Source organism: Coffea arabica, chromosome 9e (assembly GCF_036785885.1).
Source record: "Coffea arabica cultivar ET-39 chromosome 9e, Coffea Arabica ET-39 HiFi, whole genome shotgun sequence".
NCBI classification, from domain to species: domain Eukaryota; kingdom Viridiplantae; phylum Streptophyta; class Magnoliopsida; order Gentianales; family Rubiaceae; genus Coffea; species Coffea arabica.
In genome coordinates this window covers 36,229,302-36,240,165 of record NC_092327.1, presented here as the reverse complement: position 1 = coordinate 36,240,165, position 10,864 = coordinate 36,229,302, and the positions used below count along the sequence as shown (strand labels likewise).

At 37.0% G+C, this 10,864-nt stretch overlaps 1 protein-coding gene across 2 annotated transcripts; it reads left to right on the top strand.

Moving 5' to 3' along the window:
* Positions 1 to 5,379: 5,379 nt before the first annotated feature.
* On the top strand, positions 5,380 to 9,952 carry LOC113710376 (uncharacterized). Of its 2 annotated transcripts, XM_072066080.1 has the most exons (3): positions 5,382 to 5,822; positions 6,074 to 8,246; positions 9,079 to 9,952. In XM_072066080.1, the coding sequence occupies exons 1-3, from the start codon at positions 5,703 to 5,705 to the stop codon at positions 9,414 to 9,416; spliced, it is 2,631 nt and encodes an 876-aa protein (XP_071922181.1). In that variant the 5' UTR covers positions 5,382 to 5,702; the 3' UTR covers positions 9,417 to 9,952. The 2 variants fall into 2 exon arrangements, with proteins under 2 accessions (XP_027089141.1, XP_071922181.1); XM_027233340.2 differs by having other exon boundaries at positions 5,380 to 8,246.
* The last annotated feature ends 912 nt before the right edge of the window (positions 9,953 to 10,864 follow it).

Below are 10,864 nucleotides of genomic sequence, written 5' to 3'. Positions count from 1 at the left end.
ACTAGTCAAGCAAATTGCACTCTCATTTTCTTCTAGATCAACAATGGTTTTCGAGGGCAATTCTTCCATTTGAGAAGCCAATTGATTCATTCTGGATGTCAATAGACATAGTTGATCTGCCAGATAACTCGTTGCATCTTTCGTCATCTCATTCCTCATTTGTGTCTCCTGTTGGAATTTGTATGTATTAATAAATAATTCACCCAATTCCTGAAAAGACATACCTGACATGGACGATGGTTGTTGAGACTCTTGCTGTTGAAAATCCATTGGCCCTGTTGTATAATCATAACTGGAGATATCCCACCATCCTTGATCATACCCGTTTGGATTAGGGTTATACCACGTTTGAGACCAGGGTGAAAAATCTCCATAATTTTTGAGTGGGACACTCAGATTATCCTGATATTCGGGGCACATACCGCTTGAATGATCCCTGGCATAACAAATTTTACAGGTTGCAGCAGCCATTCTTTTTCTAATAGATTTTAGTGCCTCTGCATATGCAAACTCAGGAAAAAAACAAATCTCATCGCCTTGCCCGGAAATAAAATCCAATACATCACCAAAATACGGAGTGTTAGAAGCCATAAACTATATCAAAAAAAATAAGAGAAAAAAAATAAATAAAAAATGAAAACAAAATGAACTCAAAAGGAAACAAATTAATCTGACACCAGTCCCCGGCAACGGCGCCAAAAATTGACAGGTGCCGAACCTGTACAATAATAAATACCTACTCGAGAAAAATACAGATTTTGTATATAGCGGTGAGTAGGGTCGAATCCACAGGGATTGGGGATAATTTGTTTCTTCTAGAGTCCAAAGTATGGGAGGTTTTGGATTAAATGCTAACTAAATAAATTAACTGCAGAAAATAATTAATTAAAAGAAATGATTGGGGAAACTCTAGCCAAGGGTACACATCAGAAATGGTTCATGCACTGATCATTGATGCAGAAATAATTCCAACATTTAGCAATAGATTAGTTATAGTTGTCATGCACGCGATAAACAACCAACCCTTCCTTAATTTCTCGATAGCTAAGGTACGACCGTTAGCTATTTCTCTAACCCAAAAATAACCCTAGGTACGACCGTAGGATTTAATTTCTAGATTGCATTAATAATTAGAAAGGCCCAATCCTAACCAACAAACACGCTACGAGGGTTTGTTTAAATTAGATCATATACTCCCCTGACATAAACCCAATTACGCCAGTTGCTACTGAGGTAGAGATAACGAACAATTACGGATTCAATTACCCCTATTTAGCAAAAATAGCCTATATGAATAATTAATTATTGCGCACTAATCAATCATACACAAGGCCATAGCAATTAAAATCAAGAAACATATAAATACTAATAAATGAAGAAAATAATTAAAACAGATTCGATCTCACAGTAATTGTCGAACCAAATCATCAGTTGTCCCCTTGACTAGAAAAGCTTAACCACGCCTCATGAGAAATCTCCCCGTTGGGGAATATTGTCGAATACCTGGCGTGTGTCAGAGGCCAGTCCAAAGAAAGAAAACTAGAACTAAACTAAAAAACTAAAACTAAAGCCCTCGATATATTTTGCTTCTGTACGTTGTCCCCTTTTAAAGCAACAAAAGAAAGATGACTAAAAGCTATCTAGGTGGTCCCCACACATGTGGACAAAGCCTCCCAAGTATTTCTTGTTCCTACGTTGCTTTCTTTGAAGCCCAAATGACCAAATGCCTTTCACTAGCTTGTGGTCCCCCACCAATTCAAGGGCTAAGCTACAAGACGAAAAGACTAAGACTAAAGCCAGCTCTCCTCTGCAATTCCTATATTTCCTATCTAAGTGCTTACTCCTCCTCCTGTGCGGCGTCCGCCGCACCCGAGAAAAAGAAGACTCTGAGGTTTGCTTTCCTTTCCCTTTTTCTAGTTGCTGTCTTCGGTCAAAATTACCAAAAAGGTCATGCATCTTCTTGTTCCAAGAATGCCCTTGATTGCCTGCTATTTGAACTCTTTCCCGATGACCGTCAAATTGGCCTTGATTGTGACATTTTTATTCTACTCCCTGAAATAAATGCAAATTACGAAAAGTGAGTAGAATCTAATAATTAATTCACGTTGGGTTAAGTAATAGGGGAAATTAATTATAAAATAAATGATAAAATTACAATCTATCAAGCCACTTTACAAGCTCCGCTCATCTCTTTTCTTTTTTTCCTTTTCTCTTTTCTTTTCTATCTTTTCTTTTACATTATTGATGGTCAAAACAATAATGAAGTTGAACTTAGCAGATAAAGAAGCACACTTGTTTTTCCTTTCCTGTTCTATCTTTTGTTTTCATATTCATGATTTTCTACATTTTTTGGAGTTAATTTTACAAATCCTATCAAATTTATTTTTGAATTGGGAAAGTTAAACTCTTCTTTGTTTAATTTAAGATATTGGATAGATTTGTTCATAATTTTTTTTTATGAAATACTTTTTATTTTATTTGGTAGATGAATTAGAAGGTATTATAGATCAGTGAATCTTCTCCTAAAGATATTACAAAATTTAAGATTTTCGTGTTGATTTTACACATTTCTACTTATTTGTTATATTTATTTTTAAAAATTAAAAAAATCAATGAACCAGAGTTGAACAGGTTCAATATTCACCCGACCACTTTACCGGTTCAATTACCTGTCTGTCCGAGTTTCAAAACATTGCACTTGGAGGCCCAAGCTGGAATAGGTTAGTTTTGAACATGGGACATCATCTCGGTTTTGCGTGCGAACCAATCCACAAATCACACCGAACTTAATCAGGACGTAGATATACTTTAAGGTCCAGCAATAATTTTGATGAATGTAAAAGAGGGCTGCAGGCATTCTTAATCTTGCATCACCAGTCAATTTCAGAAGAAAAATTTGGATAACAGCAAAGTCACTTCCTTTTTTAATGTGACTTCACTTGTTTTTGCCTGCGTATTATTATACACATATGCCTGCATAGATAATGTCAGAATTAAGTTTGTTGAAGCTTCACAATCACTTAGCTATGGAGATTCTGGACCCTCCAATATTTGTAACGGGTTTGAGGAGACCCCAGCAAACAAGCACACAGGTGAAATTTCATTGGTTATGTATCAAAAGATGAAAAGCGACACTTTAAAGTAACTTTTGCATGGCTAGCAGAATGAATCTTGGCAAATCTGCTTGTGCATTTATTAATCCTTCTAGGAACTCACATTATCCTCAAGGTTACGTGCAGAATTGAGATTAAGGAAAAATTTAAGCATATAATATGGGAGCATGAATTCAAAGAGAATTTTAAAATTGTTGAAATTTATTAGCACTCCTGATCAATTTGCAATCTACACAGCTTCAAGGGTATAGTGTAGTTTATTAACCTGTGTTTTAACACTTTTTCATATAATTATCAAGTAGTTTTAAAAGCTATATATAACTCCTCATAATTTGGACTAAAGCGTTATCGTAACTTAAATCGATCTGCTGCTGCGATGGAATTAGTTCAAATGTCAAGATTCCATTGAAAAATAGGGGCATGAAAATGTTCAGTGGATCCTTGGCCCAAAAAGATAGTTTTCATATCTCATGCCATGCTGCTTCTTATTTTACTTCTTCTTCTTCTTCCTTTTTTTTTTCATTTGATCTCTACGTACCTTATCATACTTTAACTAAAGAAACATTTTCTGGCACACAAAGCTGCAAAGCTCCACCATTTGAATACCATCCAGTCAAATGGCAGCAACTTGGACATGTTTTGACACTGCAACAAATCTTTGCTGGGCAGATAATGACTGACTCTATCCAAATCTTTCCCACTATTAGCTCGCTAAACAAGGCCATACACAAAATTTTATGATCGAGCTTGGCCCTCCAAGCAGCTTGTGGGTTTTGTGACACCTTTGTGAATTGTGAGTGGAGAATATGATCATATGACATGACCATATATATATATATATCAAATCGAAAAAAAGAAGATTCCATTTATAATAATAAAACTACGTACCTTTCCATGAACAGTCATCATGCATCATAATGCATAGCTGTTAGTATCATAGCTACACAAACAGGCCTGGCCGGGGTGCGTGTTGTATGTGCAGGAGAAAGCATCCTTATCAGGATGCAAGATTGAGTGCATTGGTCTACTGCACGCATTGAGATATATTGAATATGTTCCCTCTTGGTCCCTTTTGCTTGGCTCAATTTTTTTTCTGCTACATTTGGTCCTTCATTATTTGTATAAAAGTCTGCTGCCCACTTTCTTTGCTTTGATTGCAAGAACACATATTTTTTGATTTAATGGAGGGTCAAACTCAGCTTGAATCATCACACATGAGATGATCATGATCATGATCATGGGTGGAAGAAGCCCTCTACTCTAGCCCCCCCCCCCAAAAAAAAAAAAAAGCCACATTGTGCCTACTTGCCTAGCAATCACTTATAAACATTATGGATTATTTGGCTCATAGAATTGAAGGGTTTCGACTGATTTTTGTTCAAAGTTAGAATCTATTTGTTGGTTCATTTGAACTTTTCTGACAAAAACTACCTGTTATGGTGGAGGGATAGACTCGGACTACTGTCGGTTTTATTAGAAAAGCTCACTTAATTTGGTATTTTTTTTTCACGTGATGAAGCTATTAAGATGATAAGACTATGGATTAATCATTCTGAAACCAAAAAGAGAGATTCGAATCAAAACACAACACAGTTAAGTTCATAAAACAGCATATGACCCCATAAGGCTGATTCTTTTTTGACTTTCCCTCAGCCGTTTAAAGTCATTGACCAAATAAAATACAGGTTAACTGTCATTTTCCTTTCCCTCTTTGGTTTTGAGTGCTTGATTGAGAAAGAGGCAGTAAAGGGAAGAGAGGGAGAGAGGGGTGAAACTTTTTAAAGCATTGATTCATGCAAACTTTAAAATGAGAGCAAAGCTTTTGCTTTTCTTGGGAGTGGTCTAAAGTTTGAGAGGCGGGCTCCCTAAATTGCCAGGTTTGCTTTCCATGCCTATGTAACAAAGGAGCACTAGGGTCCCATATCCAAGGTACTCTCACATAGAAAGAAGAAAACAATGTATAAAACAAAAGAATTTTATGCAGAATTTTGCAAGCCCTAAGTAGATTTTATTCCTAACAAGTTTAAAATGACAGATTGACTGTGTTTTGCATCTTCACCAGTGTTTCAAGGCAAAGCAAAAGGATCATATATTATACGGGTATTAGGCTACATGTAAACAAAAAATAACAAACAAAAAGGTATTCACAGTAACAAAATACTGCATCTTTAATTGATCAAATCAAACGGCCGACTGCCTAACAGGAAGATGCATCTTTATTCTTGAACTTTGCTTTTGCTTTTCTTGATAAAGTTAAAGATGATGAATCCACAATTTACAGGGAAAGAAATTCCAGTGAATCGCTCAAAGTTAAATCCAAATAGCATCCAAGGACCTCCACTCCATACTCCAAGCTTCATATTTGAACCTCTCCTCTCTCTATTTGTTTCACTCGTTCATCATAAAAATCTTTTGAAACCAATGGTTTATTCATATGCTGTTCTTGAAAAGGTTGGAATCAGCTAAGTAGCTAAAACTCGATTTTTCCCACATATCAGCTACGAATGGCAACTCTCAATCTTGTGATCAGACTAGCCATCTTCCCTTCTCTTCTCCTAGCCTTCCTTACTACTACTGCTACGTTGAGTCATGCATCACATAATTTGTTTCTCAGAAGGCAGGCGTCAGTTCTTGTTTCTGTCAAACAAAAGTTCCAGACTTCAAGCCCTTCTCTGGATAGTTGGAATATGTCAAACTACATGTTCCTCTGTATGTGGAATGGCATCACATGTGATGAAAATAGATTAGTAGTTTCATTAGACATATCCAATTTAAACCTCTCAGGCTCTCTCTCACCTGCAATAACTGAACTTCGATCCCTCATAAACATTTCAGTTGCTGGCAACAGCTTCTTTGGAGTTTTCTTGCCCGAAATTCACAAATTTGAAAATCTGCGAATTCTCAATCTTTCCAACAATGTTTTTAGTGGAAATTTGAGCTGGGAATTTTCCCACTTGCAGGAACTTGAAGTTCTGGATGGGTATAACAACAACTTCTCAGGTCCACTTCCATTTGGTATTTCTCAACTTCAGAAGCTGCAGTACTTGAACTTGGGTGGAAATTACTTTTCAGGGCAAATACCAGCTAGCTATGGAGGCCTAAACCAGCTCAATTTTCTATCCCTGGCAGGGAATGATTTGAGTGGTTTTATTCCTGGTGAATTTGGTAATCTTACCAGTCTACAGTGGCTCTACTTGGGATATTTCAATACGTTTGATGGGGGAATTCCGTCAGAGCTTGGCAAGCTGATCAACTTAGTCCATTTGGATCTTGCAAATTGTGGCTTGGTGGGTCCAATTCCAGCAGAATTAGGCCATCTGAAAATATTGGACACTCTTTTCTTGCAAACCAATCAGCTTAGTGGTTCAATTCCTCCTCAGCTTGGGAATTTAGCTAGCTTGAAATCTCTTGATCTTTCAAATAATGTTCTCACAGGAGAGATTCCAGCTGAGCTTTCCCCACTACAAGAGCTCACCCTCTTGAACTTATTCATGAACAGACTTCATGGTGAAATACCTCAGTTCGTTGAAGAGTTGCCTCAGTTGGAAGTGTTGAAACTTTGGCAAAATAACTTCACAGGATCTATTCCTCAAAAGCTGGGACAGAATGGTAAGCTAATTGAACTTGACTTTTCAACTAACAAGCTCACAGGATTGGTACCAAGTACTCTGTGCTCTGGTAGGAGGTTGAGAATCTTAATTTTGCTCAACAATTTTCTTCTTGGTCCTTTACCTGATGATCTTGGCCGTTGCAAATCACTTTCTAGAGTCAGGCTGGGGCAAAATTTTTTGAGTGGGTCAATCCCACATGGATTTCTTTACTTGCCTGATCTATCACTAATGGAACTGCAGAACAATCTACTTGCTGGACAACTTGAAGAAACGAATACCCAGGTGTCTACAAAACTTGAGGGCCTCAACCTATCCAACAATCGGTTATCTGGCCCTCTTCCCACATCCATTGGAAAATTCTCTGGTCTGAAGATTCTTCTTCTAAACGGTAACCATTTCTCAGGCAATATACCGTCCGAAATTGGGAGTCTTGGTAACATGTTGAGGTTAGACATGAGTAAAAACAACTTCTCTGGCAACATTCCACCAGAAATTGGTAAATGTCTCTCTCTCACTTACTTAGACCTGAGCCAAAATCAACTTTCAGGTCCGATTCCTGTTCAAATTGCTCAAATTCATATCTTGAATTACTTCAACATCTCTTGGAACCATTTGAGCCAGAAACTTCCGAAGGAAATTGGTTCCATCAAAAGCCTGACTTCTGCTGACTTTTCCCACAATAACTTTAGTGGTTCAATACCTGAAACTGGACAATATTCAGTTTTCAACTCCACCGCTTATGTTGACAATCCTGATCTTTGTGGATCCTACTCGAATCCTTGCAACTACTCTACCGCTGCAGAGTTAGCGCACAACTACCAAGGTGATGGCAAATCAAAGGTCCCAGCCAAGTACAAGCTCATATTCGCATTGGGACTCCTAGTTTGTTCGCTAATTTTTGCTGTTCTGGCAATAATTAAGACCAGAAATGCAAGAAAACACTCAAAGTCCTGGAAGCTGACAGCATTTCAAAAGCTAGAATTTGGAAGCGAGGACATATTAGAGTGCTTGAAAGAGCACAATATCATTGGCAGAGGTGGAGCAGGGATAGTGTATAAAGGTACAATGCCAAATGGAGAGGAAGTAGCAGTGAAAAGGTTGGGAATAAGCAAAGGGTCTCATGATCATGGCCTATCGGCAGAAATTCAAACACTGGGGAGGATCAGACATCGTTACATCGTCCGGTTGCTGGCATTTTGTTCCAATAAAGAGACAAACTTGCTTGTCTATGAATATATGCCAAATGGAAGCTTAGGTGAAGTTCTTCATGGAAAGACTGGAATATATCTGCAGTGGGATACGAGGCTAAAAATAGCTATGGAAGCTGCGAAAGGCCTTTGTTACCTACACCATGATTGTTCCCCTCTAATTATTCACCGCGATGTGAAGTCCAACAACATCCTGCTTAATTCTAATTTTGAGGCTCATGTAGCAGATTTTGGTCTAGCAAAGTTCTTGCAAGATAATGGAACATCAGAGTGCATGTCTGCAATTGCAGGCTCCTACGGCTACATTGCTCCAGGTATTTTCTTTAATTCATTATCAAATGTCATCAATCTAAATTTCAGCATTTAAGCATCACTCACAGATACTTCAGATCCTTGTTCTTTTAGTCTTTTTATTTCATAATATCATCAAGATCTAGTCTTTTTCTAAAAATCTAGTTCTCCTCTGAACCGAAAGCTATAACACCTTATTTGATATTCCCTCTTTTACTCATAATTCCATGGTATATTATCCATGGACGATATATACTTACCTTTGGACCACAGTAGTGTGCATAGGAGTGGATTCCAAGAAAAGCAAGATTACCACAGTAGTGTGCACAGGAGTGGATTCCAAGAAAAGCAAGATTACCACTGACTTAAAGGAAAATTCTTCCATAGCTTTTATCCTGCTCCTGATTCTTGAAAACCTCTAATGTGAATTCATTCAGGTACCGAAGACAAAGAAGCAAGTTTTCTACTTTAAACTGAACAACCATGAAAATGTACAAGAATCCAAAGTATTCCTCCTTCGGAATCCCAACTTCGGAATCCTAATTGGGATCTAAGCTTTCACTTTCTCCAAGACCCATAAAGAGAAAGATAAAAAGAAATACAGACAGTCACCTTTCCCTTTATGAAACACATGCCGTCACTTTCATCCACTGATGGTTGAAATTCCATGCTTTTCAGTGTAAGAGAATAGTGACTCAGGCATATTGTAAAAGACTGGTGCTACCCTTTATACATTTGCATGTTGAATTTCCTTTCGCTATTGAAATTTTTTAACTTTCTGCGAATTATACTTCCTGATTTTTGCGTATATTACTACTAACTGGTTGGCCTTTATTTGTTCCTTTCACCTAACAGAGTATGCTTACACCTTGAAAGTTGATGAAAAGAGTGATGTTTATAGCTTTGGAGTGGTACTTTTGGAGCTTATAACAGGTAGAAGGCCCGTTGGCAACTTTGGCGAAGAAGGTTTAGATATCGTTCAGTGGGCAAATATTCTGACAAATTGGAGCAAAGAAGGGGTGGTGAAGATCCTAGATGAAAGGCTTAAAAATGTTCCCCTTAATGAAGCAATGCAGGTCTTCTTTGTTGCAATGCTGTGTGTTCAAGAACATAGCATTGAGCGGCCAACCATGCGAGAAGTAGTCCAAATGCTTGCTCAGGCTAAACAACCTAACACATTTCACATGCAATGATTTTGTTTAAGCAAAGTGGGATCATCTTAAATTCACAATAATAGTAGCAAGCAAGCATTAAAATGCTGTAATTTCTCTCATGCAATCTTGTTCCTAGGCCGATCAATGGAGTTAGTTGTAGCATGTGAAATTGTGAATTGAAGCAAGATCTGCTCTGCTGGTTGCAGATTTGAAGGGGTAATATTGGTTATTTGTAGAGATGTAAACAGTGAAAGTGAAGCTGATGGCAAGACTGAAATTCAGACTACATCATTGAGTTATGATTTTTATGGTCAGAAGAGAAAAATGATGTGAGAGAGAGAGGTCAAGTTTTCTTAGTTTCTGAAATTTGTCCATTGTTGTACTTTTTCTATAAACCACCACCACTTTGGACGCACTTTCAATAGCAGCAGTCAGAAAAAACCTTAGAAATAGAGCATCTGTACTAAATCTTTGCATCCTTCCCATAAAATGCTGCACTAAATCTGCCCCTTGTGCAGCTTGTATTATGCACCATAACTTTATAAGCACTTTTCTTGGAAACTATTTCACTTGAATGCCCTTCTTAGATAATTAGATATAACTACATGTGAATTTACAAGACTTTGAATTACCTATGACCTAATTCAAATTTCCACTAAATTAGTTGCCCTAACTCTTAACCGTGATGACAATAGCTAAACCTAAACCTGAACCAAAAATGTTGTTGGGTTTAACCTACACCTAAATTTTCATCCCACAACAAAAGGTTGGTTTAATAATTATTGCATCAAAAACCCACAAAGATTTGAAAATTGGGGCCTCACCTGCTCTTTGTATTTTAAAGATGGGTTATTCTATCCTATACTAATATTTAAATTTTGTAGGAAAAAAAATACTTGAATTTTATAATGTATGTATCCTCTATTTTGTAGGGAAAAAAAATACTTGAAGTTTTATTGGGGCCAAACTCAGCCATAAGGATTTGCTCATTTTTGTTAAGGCTTGTTGTGGTGGGATTTTGAGTCCTTATACAGCCATTATCATTTTATAGGCTATGTATACAATGTTTACCTTCCAAATAACATGGCTTGGTAGCTTATACGTAACTTGCCTTGGCCTTGGAACCAAATAGCCTTTACCTCCCTACAATATTTACCTAACCAAATTAAACCTCCCCTAAGGTTTGTTCATATTACGAAATAAATCTTGTAGTTTGATTAAAAAACTCTTATGCCGTTGTTAGTAATGGATCCTTGACTCCGTTAATAGATGTTGTGAAATGACGAAAAAGCCCTAGTTCTAAAGATTTAAAAAAATAAAATTTAAAATTCAATAAATAGAATATTTTAGCCAAAAAGAAAGAAAAGTCTTTATTTGGATTGTGAGTTTTCACAAAAATTTTGGAATATTTTCTCTACGTATTTCTAAATTATTTTTTCACTTCACATGCGTTATATTGACAAATAAAAAGTGAGAAATAGTGAGAA